The sequence below is a fragment of the Malaya genurostris genome, chromosome 3, assembly GCF_030247185.1.
Source record: "Malaya genurostris strain Urasoe2022 chromosome 3, Malgen_1.1, whole genome shotgun sequence".
NCBI lineage: Eukaryota > Metazoa > Arthropoda > Insecta > Diptera > Culicidae > Malaya > Malaya genurostris.
In genome coordinates, this window is record NC_080572.1 from 301721078 (window position 1) to 301735837 (window position 14760).

General features: G+C 40.6%; 1 protein-coding gene across 3 annotated transcripts in view; it reads left to right on the plus strand.

The window, feature by feature from the left end:
- LOC131435823 (sorbin and SH3 domain-containing protein 1) overlaps positions 1–14760 on the plus strand; it is a 200937-nt gene that overhangs the window by 139887 nt on the left and 46290 nt on the right. For 2 of the 3 annotated variants that reach the window (XM_058604038.1, XM_058604039.1), the window contains 5 exons: positions 2876–2934; positions 3020–3195; positions 4096–7830; positions 7906–8226; positions 8551–8640. In XM_058604038.1, coding sequence (XP_058460021.1) covers positions 2876–2934; positions 3020–3195; positions 4096–7830; positions 7906–8226; positions 8551–8640 — 4381 coding nt within the window. Of the gene's footprint in view, positions 1–37; positions 104–2875; positions 2935–3019; positions 3196–4095; positions 7831–7905; positions 8227–8550; positions 8641–14760 lie in introns of all 3 variants that reach the window. The other variant, XM_058604040.1, reaches the window with a different exon arrangement.

Sequence of the window (14760 nt, forward strand, 5' to 3'; positions counted from 1 at the left end):
GCAACAATGCTTAACCCTTAATCCGTACGGTATGTAGTAGCTAGATGAGCACTCTTCTATGCCTCTGTTCTGCATTGTATTTGCTCGTGAAGTACAAAAGTTTGTAAGTGTTTTTTTACTGATCTACTAATGATACGCCGGGATGAAGGGTCGAAAAAAAACCAGTCAGATTTTACATGAAAACACTTATTTGAGTATGGATAAAATAACATATTTCTGGATTGATGGATAAATGTTAGAAGCTAAACGAAATACAGAAAATGTTAAGTGATAATGACTTCACAGTAGGAAGTTTTCAACCTTTATTCATCATCCTAGACATAACCGACATTCATCAACGCCAGGAAAATAGACAAACCCATTATATGATGGATGGCAATTTTTTACTCTACCAAATGCACCGTACAAGCAGAGACAAACAGACAAAACACACTCTCTTTCACTCTTTCACAGACTTTTTTCCCAATGTCTAATCTTTAGGTTCACGTCATCGTCAGAATGACGATGTATAAAAGTCATACCGGTTTGAATGTACTGAGAAACAGTGACAGATTTTTACCCTGATTGGACGATCTTCCTGGGTACAAATTTACACTGGTTTACGCGAAGCATAACTAACAGATTTTTACCCCAATCGGGTAAAATTTTACCGCATTTAATTTGGGTAAAAATTTATACTATTTTTCTCTCTAACCCGTACGTAAACTACAGCGAAATACTAGCATCTGCAACTGTTACTATTTCGAGGCATTAGAAAAGAAATAGTAAAGAAATTAAATAGAGGAATTTAAGGGATTCGTTAAAAAAAATCAATGTTTTGTATAATACAAAACAGGGGCGGGTCATTTCACCAAAAACCTTTTCGCCGAAAGTCGTTTCGCCGAAAGCCATTTCGCTGAAAGCCAAATCGATTGCCCGGTAACGTTCGATGGGTCGAAGCTGAGGGCAATTTGATGGATTGATATTTTTCTCAACGAAATTTATACCCTTTTCCGCAAACCAATTGAGAGTAGTTTTGACATAGTGAGCCGACGCTAAATCCTGCCAAAACAGTGAAGGTGTACTATGCTTCTTATATAAAGGCAGCAATCTCTTCTAGAGACACTCAGATCGATATATTTCTGCATTTATAGTTCCGGCAGTGTAAAAAATGGTTGACTTCAAACCACAGGAACATATTGCTTGCCATACCAGTACCTTTCGACCGAATTTCTCCACTTGAATCGACCTGTCCGCATCGCCCACATCCTCCCCAACGACGACAGTGAAGTATTGTGGACCTGGAAGGGTTTTTGAGTCCTCCTTTACATAAGTCTCATCGTCCATCAAAACGCATGCATTCGAAAAATGCAAAAGACGCGAATACAATTTCCGGGCCCTTGTTGTTGCTCGCTTCTTCTGTTCTACACTTTGTTTCAAGATTTTCTACTTCTTCAGATGATTTCGTCTCTTGATAGGCTGGATTATTCCGACACTCGTTCCTACATTATTGCCCAAATCACGTATTGACATTGATTTGTTCTTCATGATTAAAGATACCACTTTCTGGTCCAGTTTCGGGTTGAAAGAACCGGGTTTTTTGCCTCTTCCTGGAAGCTTATCCAAAGAATAGTGTTCCCCAAACTTATTAGTGATGGTTTTTACACTGGCGTGATGAATTCCAAACCGCTTCGCCAATTTTCGCTTAGTAATACCCTTCTCACTTAGCCATGTGTCCAGAACCTTAATTTTCACTTCCTTTTCAATACGCGACATTTTGAAAACGCAGAATTTCAACCGCACAAACAAGTAAACAAACGAAAGCGCTGACAGCCAAACGCACAGCATGCTGTGATCTGAGCATAAAAACCTTCACAAATACATGCATACAACACAAATGTATGTGGATAGCTTGTTTTCGATACACTCCTTACTTACTTACTAATTCTTATTTTAATCATTCTTACTATGGAATTCACCCGAGTAATTCAAATGAACTTCCATGAATTTTGAATCATTTCAAGACAGATTTAACGATTTATGATGCTGGTACTTCATTTCGATTAATAAATCTTATGAAGACTGTTCACTTGGCGGAAATATGATCTTATAATGGTCTTCAGAAGGCTTTTGTGGAGTTTCTAGTTTCAATGCGAGATTTATGATGTAACACTCAAGAGAGCTCAAGATAACCTTACAGAAAAATGGAATAATGCGAGTTGTTCTTTATAATGTTTGTTAAAAAATTTGTTAATTTTAAGGTCACCTAGGGTGCCAGAAAAGCTCACTACGGCTCTGGGCCAGTGCAACGATTTGAAAAAAAGAGAAACTGATCGAATTAAAAATAAAATTTTATTTGTTTAATAAAATGCTAATTTTCTCCAGTGGCAATACATTTCAGTAGGCCATGTTTCGTGTACCAAACAGAACATTCAAACCGAACCAAATGACGTTTTTATAAACAAATCGGATTATTAAGTTGGCCCTTTGTTCTATCTGTTAAATCTGTTTGTCTGTGCCACAAGTACCAAATAAAGCTACACTTTTCCACTTGACTCTGTGTGTTCCGCTCTCTGTTCGTGTACACTTTATGGTTGTTGTTGTTGTTGTTTTTGTTGTAACACTCGTGTTTTTTTCTGTTTAAAGTTTGTACACTTTGATCTCTAACCAACTTTCCGAGGCAAAGACTGGAAACAAGTCCTCTGTTTTGCTTCGAACACAATACTCTGCCAAGGAACAAAACTGTTGACACTTTGATTCACCGGCAAATGTTCTGCTTCCAAGCCGCTGGTCGATCCAAGCATAATCATTTTCTTATGTGTAAAAATGAGAACTAAAAGTTTCATTCTGTTTCATTTATTCCCGGTCACTGATTTTCCTCGTTCCATTCCGGTAGCAATTGGAACAACAGAAGCTGAGCACGAGTAAAACCTACACCGAAGGAAATTTGTCCAGGTAATTGAATCGTTCGCAGATAATTCAATGTTTGTATAGGTGTTTGTTTGTGTGTAACTACTAAATCAAACCCCACCCATTCCAGAGCCCTCAAGGATCAAGGCTACGACAGCGATACGACGCTAATCTTCCGCAAGAAAGAACCCCCGAGCAGTTCCGCTCTCAGTCCAATCGAGCAGAAGCAGTTCTACAAGAATATGCAGGCAGGCGGGGAAATACCGGTACAAGGATTCCGTAAACCTGCACCCGAAAAGCCCAAAGGTAAGAGTGAGTGGCTTGTGTGTTTACATTCGACAGGAGTTCTATTCCTTCCGGGGATAAGGTGGGAACGAATGAATCGGAACTTACCTGCGTTCTCATCTTTCACCCAAGGTGCTAGGAATGTGTGCTGCTTTGCTCTGCAGTAGTAGACCAGCCAAGGCCTACTGCTGTAACCTTGTTTTTGTTTTGTTTTCTATTCTGTCAAAGGTGGAGGATTTACACTTTTCGCAATGACTCTCTAATCTGTTTTCGAAGCCCCTTCGAAGCAAAACGCAATCAAGCGCTCGTTATTTATTTATTTATCAAATCTACTCAAACCGCATTTTATTGCTAATAATTCCACAAATTATAAACATTTCAATATATCAGTGAACATCTGGTTGTGGTTGTTATATGCAAATATTGCATCTCTACTAAATCTTCTCTTGTTGGTCAAATGCACCGGCCAGGTGAAACTCTGACTTTATATGGATACTGGTGCATATGACCAACCGCTCAAATAGTCGTGTCGGCACAAATATACTGCAACTAATTCACATTGTACATTGGGATTATCACTCCTTTCTTACACGGCATGATTGCCTCGGCTAAATATACTAACGAGAATGCATGCATGCATGCTTTTGCTAGGTGCATAGAAGTTTCAGATAAGAAGATTTAATCACCATGCTATAATTAGTAGAAATGTTTGTAATTTATCACTCGACACCCACGTGTGTGTGTGATGCGTTTTTTGGCACCGGAGTTGAATCACACGACCAGCAGCAACCGATCTAACCCCGGCAATGAGTGAGTCACGCGATGAGCCAAACATAAAGGTTAAGGTAGTACCACTGCACATTACCTACAAATGCTTTGCGGGCATTCAATGTTCTTGGTACTGCTTCTATTTCCCAACAGATGGCGACACCGAGCTGCAGGTTCAAATTCAAGAAGTGATACAAGAGGCACTTCCTACGCTGGTGACAAACCCATTCCTAATTCCACCGCAGAAGATCACCTGTTATCCCATTACCAGTATCACACGCCCTTTGGATATGTTCGGTTCGTTCCCGAAAGAACCTAAATCGTTTGTTCCGGTGGCGCCACCTGCTCCACCCAATAGGAAATCCTCTCGTAGCAACTCGACACTACGCATCATGTCCCAGATCAAAACGAAAAATTATGACAAGAAAACCGTAGTGGAAGCAAGCAGTTGTAGCAGTTCTGGAAGCCGAACTCTTCGGAAGATCGATCAGTACCGATCCAAATCAGCCGGTCCGGTCTTCGCCACATCCTACGTAGCTTCTTCCATCAAGGAGGAAAAGAACTTGGAGAACAGCACACGAGTGGCGAAACGGTACACTTACCGAGCTAACTCTAGCAGTCCGGTTCGCAAGTCAACTCCCAGTCCGGTCGCTTTTGGCAGAGGAATATCCAAAGAAAGAACGTTTGCGGAGGAAAAGAAACGACTCGAGGAAAAGCTACCCAAAGTGTGCCGCAAAGATGTAACCGTTTCCACGAGCATCCTTCGCAATCCGGACCTTAAATCACCGAACGAAGTGAAGAAAGCTCTACGCAGCTCGTACCTTCCGATGGTTATCGACAAACCGGAAAAACTTTCCACCACTTCAAGAGCACTGCGTAAAATATCGTCCAATTTTAAAAGCGCCTCAAGCGTATACTCCTCCAAACAGAGTCTAAACAAAGCCAGCACGTTTTCCACTGCCCCGAAGAAAGAAGACAAAGCACTAAAAGTCACCGTTGCCATATCGTCTCGTGGGAAAGAACTACTGCGAACCTCTGCGACCACTGCAAAACCTCAAAAAACAAAAGGCAAATCTTCCCCAACCGTAACGATCAAATCCAACATTCAGAAAGTGACCAAAAGCCTCGGTCTCCGTTCGAAAGCGCCCTCGACTCAAAGCCTAGCCCGTACCAGTTCGACCTATTCGATCGATTCCACCAACTCCAAACGGAAATCCCGCGCAACATTCATACCGGCAACTATCAGCTCTAGGAAATCAACCAATCCCACCAAAACTAGCCGAAAATCCAACATCCGGGATCCGGGTACACTCGTAGAAAGCTACAACGAGCACATTGTCCAACAGAACGATATTGTCCGTACGAGTTCTTTTTTCCAGAATCTATTCCTGAGGAATGCCTCACCGACTCCTCCAATGGGCGGCTCAGGACCGGATCCACCTCAAGCTTGCAGTGTGCGCGAAAAGGCTCGCTTGTGGAACAACTTCTCGGCCAAATCCGAACCCTTGCTGAAACAACCGAACTACTATCTTACCCAGGTGAAACCCGTATCGTTGTCGAAGTTCAAAACCATGGACTCCGAGTACGGCACGTACCATCATCGTACAGGCGAAGTGATCGAACAGATCCAACGATATGAATCGTTATTGCAGCTGACCGATGAGGAAGAAGAATTTGGCTATCTCCGAGGTCGTAGCAGCATGAAGATAGACTACAGCTATCACGAACGCAGCAAGAGTGAACCCCCGGTGCAAACCGTTATGGCCGAGGTTGTCACTCAGGATGCCCCACGCACTATTCTCGGTCGGAAGTCGATCGAGTATTCGCACGCGACTAAGCGGTCATCTCGCTCGCCTTCCTGTAGAAGAATTCAACAGTTCAAAGGGGAAGGCAACGTGAAGAAGATCGTTCGAGCACGTAGTCTGAGTACGACAGATCGGTGCGTATCCCCATCGGATGCGTTAGTACGAAGCCGATCGTTGAACCTCACCAGCTACGAAAGACATATTCCCATCTGTAGACATAGGCGGTCCGACCGGTTTCAAGATTTGAACGATTTCTACAGTAGCCTAGAGCGGTTGGGTCAGCTGGAGAAAGCTACCTCATCGACCGATCTTCGGCCGCGTCGTCGCGATGAAGATATCATTGATTTTGACTTGTGGAAAAAGGTGCGCAATCACGAGAAGGCGGAGCGCGAGATGAATCAACTGCTGCACAAGCTGAAGCAAGATCAGAGGGAGAAGGATTTACTCTTCCTACCGCACGATCCAGATGAGGTACGCTGGAACAGTGATCTCGATCCGGGATTACGGAATAAGGAAAAATCGGTGGAAGATTTGAAAGGGGAGCTTAGCAAGAAGGTACTACATTTCGAGGAATTCACTAAGCGAGAATTGGATACCCGAAAGGATCACTACAAACCTCTGTGGCGAGGATCATCGGTGATTGATGTGGCAACTCAGATGGCCGAGAAGTACTCGGGCGATGTGGGAAGAAAGAATGAATTTCTGTCGTTAGATACGGAGAAGTCCTACGGAATCAGTACCAATTTGCTAAGCACTTTGTCCAGTGATCAAATGAAAAGACTAAAAAGTCAACTTAGCGAGATCTACAGCAACCGAGAGGAACTAACAACGGTGACGGGTGCGGAGAAGTATGTTATCAACGTACCACCGGATCGTACTAAATCAGTGCCGAGTACGCTGAAGGTTCGTAGCCACTCGGTACTGACTAAGGAACAGGTGAATGAAGCACAGTTCAAGCCTACATTGGAGAAGGAAAGTAAAGTTGCTCAGCTTCAAAAAACGTTTGAACAGAAGAACAGACAAGATGCTCTCTGTGAAGAGTTGAAAAACAAAATAAAAGAAAAACACGCCAGTCACACCCTACCGAGCATGAAGAAAAAGGAACGGCCGACAATTTTGTCACCCAAGGCGGAATATTTTTCGCTAGAAACTGAGTACCGAAAATTTCCCGGTGGAGAGAAATCCGAACAGATTAGAGAGGAAATTGTTATGAGGAAAACAAAACCAGCAGTAGACAGAGAAAGACCGCACTCGTACTGCGAAACGGAGAGTGTCTCTTCGGAAACTTCCAATAGAACAGTTATCTATCGAAACACGAGTGATGACGTTAAAACCAAGATCAAATATTTCGAAGAAAGACGTAAAGAGGAAGTGCCGCCGGTTACCGTCTATCATGCGAGAGAATCCTCTACGGACGAAGATGATGCATCCAAAATGTTGGAAGAAAGAACCTCACAAAAAGTATCTCCTCTGCCAAACTCACAATCCTACACCGATTTGAAGGATTTGTTCGGTGAAAAATCAACCGCAAGTTACTCCTACAGTTATCAGGAGGATAAACGATTGCCAAAAAACTTCATACTCCGTTCCCGTAGTTCCACTCCGGAGTACGCGACCTGCATCCAAACGGGAGAGGTTAAAAAGATCAAGGATAAGTTTGAGAGCTTGGATGTGAACATTTGGAAACAATCGGTTGGAGACACCAGCCCGCGTCAGTACCAAAGCGATTCCGAATTGAACAGACCGTTCGGAGAGTGTCAGAAGATGAAAGGTGGGAAAAAAATTAAAGTAAAACATCACGAAACGGGAGACGTATCGAGAATGACCCACAAGTACGAGGTGCAATCGCGAGCACGAAGCCGAAAACGAAAGGAACGAGCTAATTCACCGATCCCAAAAAATCCATTTCGCAAAGATGACCGATTTATGCCGCATATCAACGTGATTAGCAAGACGGCAGCCTTGAAACAGGAAATCAAAAGTACTCCGCAGCGGGAGCGATCGGCCAGTGGCTACAGTAGCGGAGCAGAGGTCGAGAAAATCAAAAGTAAGTTCGAAACAGCTGAGAATCTGTCGATTTTGGGTAAGATGTACACTTCCGTACCGGACATACGTGAGCTTAAAGATATCTCAAACTACCTTTCCGGTTCCTGGGTAGCCCACCAGTTTCCCAAGCCCACGGACAATGCACGCTCGATAACTGCACCAGACCAGTCACCTCCGGGACAGAAACCAGGTCGTCGGGGTAACAAACTGAGGTCTAGTTCAACCTCACCGCCACGACATAAGGGCAAGCAGGAGGGCACTGCTTTCCTGAAACAGTTCTACGACATCTTCGCAGACCAGAAGTTCGATCCGAGCATCCACCGACCAAAGTACCGTTACGTTCCTGACCGCCAGCTAGACGCGGAATATCTCTGGAAGAAGATCCAGAAAATGACCAACGGAAGTTGCACCAAGGCTTCCGTCACCTTTGAAGGTTTCCTAATTTTGTATTCTACAGATTTTGCACCCTACATTTCCATACGTAGAAATCACGTTCTTCATCATCCGGACTTGACCACGGACGGAATCGGAACATGCTTCCTTGCTTCCTTACTGACAAAGACTACTCGTGGAATGGAAACTAATCGTAACACCTAACGAGACCCGCTACCGAAAAACCTATTCTGTTCTCCCTTTTATTTTTTTATCTGTCCTCTTTTCTCAATCTCTCTCTCTGTAGTACTTAAGTTTTGACCAAATTAGTTCATCATTCTCATTATTTTATCGATTACTACCGATATCCGATTCCATCATTTAGAATATAGTAGCGTGCCTCCACCGCCTCCCCCGAAAGGAACTCAACTGCCCAACTCCTACTCCCCGTATTCGAAGAGCTCGAACGAACCAGGTGAGTGAACCTCGTGTTTTCAGCAACAACCAAAATAAACGAGAATATTCAACGATTTTAGAACTGACGAGAATTTCACTCATTTTGCATGCAGGATGAATTTCGTAAATCTAGTTGGCATGCGAAATGACGTGCATGCGTACATATATCCCAGTAGGCTACTTAGCATTCGAATCTTTGCTGTGACTGCCGATTTCAGGTTATTCAGGTTAGATTCTCAGCTACGTTTAGGTTGTTTGTATTTTCAGTGCCGTTTTTCCTACTGGTTTAACCATTTCAAATGACGATACTGTAAAACATGGTTATAATTTAGTACCTACTTGTTTGTCAGAATACGATTGTTTAGGTTTTTGGGCAACTTAAAAGTCTTGATATGCGTATATAGAATTTGCGTAGAAGTTTATAAAAATGGCTTGAACTTATCTGACTTTCAACGATATGAGAATCATCAACAAGTTTCATTGAGTACGATACTATTGCTTGTTCAATTAAAGATTATAACAAGGCTTGGTGGTTTAAATTTATGCTAATTATTAAAAAAAAAATGAATAACATAAAATGAAGAGCTAGTTTCTAGATGATTTCTCTATGTAATATCATTCGCAGTTTGCATGAAGTGTAACTAAATATATTACTAGAAAATTTGCTATGTGTGGGAGATGCGCATTGTTTATTTTTTAAGTGAGCTGATCTTTTTATTAACAACAATGTTTCAACCTATGAATAATCAGCATATTTAAAGAACCAGAGCTATTGAATTGTGGGATCTGTGAAACGAAAGCTTTACATCAGTGATTCCCAAACTGGTCCCTACAGCCCACTAGTGGTCACTAGCTCATTTTCAGTAAATAGTAAACTCAAAATTGTTAACATGTGGGCAAAATTGTTAACAAGTGGACAAATAGCAGACTTCGATACATAAAAAAAACTTTCTGAGAAAGGCCCGGGGTAAAAAGTATTCATGACCAGGGCCGGTGAAACATGTTAAACCAAGGTGGGTAATTTTCCTACCGGGGAGAAAGACCCACTATTTTGAAGTATGTATTCCTCTATTCTAATGGAAATGATATTTATCCCTAAAAAGTGCAAAGTCGTTTTTTAAATAAAATATTGTTTCTAAAAAAACTTTTCATGAAACGCGTAAATTAGAAGTTTGAAGAGTTTTCGGCACAAAGTTTTGAAACAAAATTTCGAATCTAAGGTTTAAGCTGGTTCCTTCTTCTCACTTCTAATGTTTGTTTTCAATATTGAGGCAGCAGTCTTTTGTGATCCGTTTTAACTTATTTGTGTCTGCGAATTTTCAAAATTATTTCTTTGAGAAATCGTTTAGTTTGTTTATGGAAAGTGCTGAATTCGTTCATCCAGTACTCCATGATCATCGAGGTCATCCTGCATATCCTCGTCTCACCAAATGCATAAACAGTCTAACCACTGATGTGCATAACACATTATTTAAAAAGTCCCGGGACTGACTCGGAGATCACGTTCAAAGAACATATGTAAAAATTTAACATCAAATAGCACCACGAACACTGAATCTACCGACATATAAGTGACGAATTTATGAAAAATGATAAGTGTGTTCTCCACTAGGATCCAAATGAAACAGTCAATCGGATAAAAATAAGCAAGTTTTGATAATCGTGATGTATGAAGTCCCGGGGTGGCGTTTCAATGCATAAGGCACTGGTTTTACAAACCAGCTGTCGTATGTTCGAGCCTCGTCCTGGAAGGATTCGTAGTGTCAATAGAATCGTAGCACCAGCCATGCAATGGTTCTGTACACTCTGAATCGGCTGCGAAGTCTGGTGAAACAGAAGGTCAAATTCCACTACAGAAATGTAATACCAAGGCTTTGCTTTTGATGTATGAACGCAAAATCAAAATTTGTGACATTAGACAAACAGTGCTCAGGTTTTGAACATCTAGATCTCAATCATTTTTAATTGATTTTCCATATCATTACATAAAATGCATTAGAAATATTGCTACATTTTGATTGGAGTAGATGAATCTATATCTAAAAAATCATATTTCAGATAATTGGTAATCGAAACTTCAGTTAGTAACGAAAATCTTTATTATGGTTTTCTTTAATAAATACGACAGTTTTGTATACATAAGTTCGCTTTTAAGAAAATCACTCATTCAAACCAAGATTCTGTATCGAATAGACTTGTACACTTTGTGGTTCAGAAAAGAGGAAAAAGTTGCTAACACATCGTTCAAAAAGTCCAGGAACTAACCAGGAAAACATAATTTCGTGTGCAGGAGTATTTTTTATTCATCAAAATTATCATTTTCAAATGACATACAATCGTTCTAGCACTGGCGTGTCTTTTTCTGATCAGCAAAGGACAAGCAATCGCTGGGGGCTAGGTAATTGGGAATAACGCGGGTGAGGAAAAAGATCGCAGCCCAATTCGTTTAATTTCTTTATTGTTTTCATCAACTTATGGCACGGTGCATTGCCTTGGTTAACGGTGATTTCTTTGTTATTCTTATGAGGCCGTTTTTTACGACTTCGTTCTTCAATCGCATCACTAACTCAATGTAATAATCACTTTTGATGGACCTTCCTGTTCAAGATAGTTGATGTTAGTTATACATTGAACATCTTAAAAACTGATGCCATCAGATGGCTTTCTCAGTCCCGGTTGAAAATAGTGGATCCATGTTTCGTCCACTGTTTAATACCAACGCGTTCCATTTTATTGCGGTACACTTTTGTTGATGAGCGAACACGGCACCCATTTGGAAAAGATGTTTTTTGTGCCCAGATTGTCGTACAAGATCGTAAAAGAATTTCCAGTTCATGTGCTAACCATCTCAGTTTTCAGTATTTTGAATTTGCACACTAGTATAAAAAATCAAACTGTAGTCCTACGTCAAAACATTTCGAGTGATTTTATTTATGTGAAGATATAGAAGGTGAGACGTGACAAGGTTCATTTGATCATGTAGAAATATTCTAGTAACTTAACTTTCACTTTCTACCAGAGGAGTTGACCATAAACATCTGCCGAAAAATTCCGATAAAGGTCATCTACCATTTACTATTAGGTCCGGCAAAGCTACCAGAAGTTACTTTCTACTTGCTACTGCATTCTTTTTTTGCCAGTTCGGAATGTAAAGAGTAAAAGACCTTTATCGGTGTTTTTCGGTATATCAGAGACTCGAATGATTCGCATTGATGAGATGCTTAAACTCGGCTCCTCTGCTGGAAGGGAAAAGTTAAGTTACTAAAAGATTTCTGCTTGCTCAAATGACCCTTGTCACGGCTCACCTTTCTGCGGTATATCTTTACATCCTTACTCTACCTTGAGAACTAGCATTCTATAATTTTGAAATTATTTATTATTCCGAATTACAATAAAAGTATTCTTATTATTAAAACAATACTAATAATACAATTGTTTTTTGCTCGAAATTTCAAGTGGGTAATTACCCAGCTTTGGAATTTTCGGGTGGTTGGTGCTACCCACCGTACCCACCTCTTTCACCGGGACAGTCAATTCTTATAAGATTAGTGAGAAAAAAAACGGAAGTAAGAAGATAAAAATTTAAGTGCTGTTACGAACAAGAATTGGTCAAATAAGAATGAGTCTAAATAGTTTCAATGTTTCATTAGAATTATAGTCCAAATTCAATCCATATAAAATGCAGAAAAAAATTCAGAATCCTGAGGTCAAATCCAGAATTCAGATTCAAGGTTCGGAATTCAGGTCCAGAATTCTGTTTCCCGGTTCAGAAAATAAGAACGGATCCATAATTTCTGTCTGGAAATCAGACTCAGAATCTAGGCCTGGGATCCGAACTCATGTCCAAAACACACGAAAACCTGTTCCTGCCTGGAGTTCAGGTCTATAAGTTAGGTCCAAAATGCAGGCCTAGAATTCGGATCCCAATTTTCGTTCTATAATCCAGGTCCATGTTCTGAAACGAGGTCCAGAATTCAGGTGAAGAGTCAAGATTCATGATTTGGTTTCAGGTTCAAAAACTCTGTCAGGAGCTGATCTGGGGTCAGATTTTTGGCCCAGAACCAGTCCAGATTGGAAATTAAATTCCAGAATCAAGATTCAGAATTCAGGTTCAGGTAAAAAATCTCTGTCAAGAGTTTGGGTCCAGAATCTGAGTACAATTCCAGAATTCAGATCCAGACTAATAATTCCGGGCTAGAATCGAAGCCTCGATTTTAGGCTCAGAGTTCAGATGCTGCCCTCAGATCATAAATTTATGTTCAAAGTTTAGGTCAAGTTACTCAATTGCGGTTCAGGTTCTGAGTTCCAATTATAGTGCGGAATCATGGTCGGGAATTCAGATCTTCTCTTAGAATCCACGTGCAGAATCCAATTCCACATTCAGAATCCAAATAAAGAATTGTGTATCAAGTTCAGAATACATAATCACTATCCAAGGTCAGAATGCAGGTCCTGGTCTCAGATCCAGAAACCAGGTCCTTAATCATGGTTCAAAATTTTGGCCCAGAATCCAAGTCCAGAGTTATGTTTTTGAATTCAGTTTCAGGTTCAGAATTCTAAATCCGGATCAAGTTCCAGGTTCACGAGTGTCTGTCAAATATTTTGAGTGAAAATCTTGTTTGGAATTCTGAATCCAGCTCCAGAATCCTGCTCCAGATCTAGATCCAAAACCTTCATCGAGAGCTCAAGCCAAGAAATCAGGTTCAGGTCAAGAATCCAAATCCATGCTCAGTTCACAAGTGTAGATTTCTGTCTCAGGTTCAGAATCTCAGTAAGAATTCTGGTTCAAAAATCATGTCCAGATTCAGTATTTAGATCCAGAAGCCTTGTCGGATATCCAAATCCAGGGTCCGGGTTCAGAATCCGGATCTAGGTTTAGAATCTCTGTTAATAATCTAGGTTTTTCTATCCAAATTCATCGTCCTATGTTTTTCGCGATAGTTAAGCGCCTCTCGATGAAACGATATTAATCTTTAAAAGTTGTCGATTATTATGCTCGATACAGTAATACAGATATGCTCTCTTGAAATACCGATAAATAAATTTTCTCTTGTTGTGTTTGATTGCATTATTTTTAATCAGGTGGTACGTTTTTTTTTGTTTACCCTCTAAATACTTTTTTTCATTACATACAGATTAATTGTTTCCGACTAATACAGAATAGTTGGCAGCTCTGATTGGTAGTGAAGGAACATCGGTAGTCAAGGGATACTGTTTATGTTTATGTACATCATTTTCGTTCGTTTTTTGCAAACCTTACTGTAACACTGCTTCGATGTTGTGCAATTGAAAAACGAATAGCAGTTATTAGATTTCCACATTTCTGTATTTCTAGACTGTTAGATTTTTTGAATTAGATCCTTACATTGTATTGTTTAAGGAGTGTATCAAAAATAAGCTATCTAGAAATTTTTCTTTCAAATTATGATAAAAAAACGATATTTTATTCAAACTAAAAATTGATCCTTTATTATACGAGGTTAAACTTGAGCATAAAGAAAACCGGATGAAATTTAAGTTATTCCTTCACGAGTTTTCGAACTTTTTATCGAACGATCTTCATCAAGTTCCGGACAAGTGTTGCATCGCTTTTTTTGGACGCTTGAGCCCAAATTTTTTCAACTTCTGCATGTTCCCAGCTGCCTTACCAGTCTTCTTGAAGACCCTCTTCACGATTGCCCAGTAACGTTCGATGGGTCGAAGCTGAGGGCAATTTGGTGGATTGATATTTTTCTCAACGAATTGTATACCCTTTTCCGCAAGCCAATTGAGAGTGGTTTTGGCATAGTGAGCCGACGCCAAATCCAGCCAAAACAGTGGAGGTGTACTATGCTTCTTATATAAAAGCAGCAATCTCTTCTGGAAACACTAAGATCGATAAATTTCTGCATTTATAGTTCCGGCAGTGTAAAAAATGGTTGACTTCAAACCACAGGAACATATTGCTTGCCATACCAGTACTTTTCGACCGAATTTCTCCACTTGAATCTACCTGTCCGCATCGCTCACATCCTCCTCAACGACGACAGTAAAGTATTGTGGACCTGGGAGGGTTTTTGAGTCCTCCTTTACATAAGTCTCATCGTCCATCAAAACGCATGCATCCGGACACTGCAAAAAACGCGAATACAATGTCCAG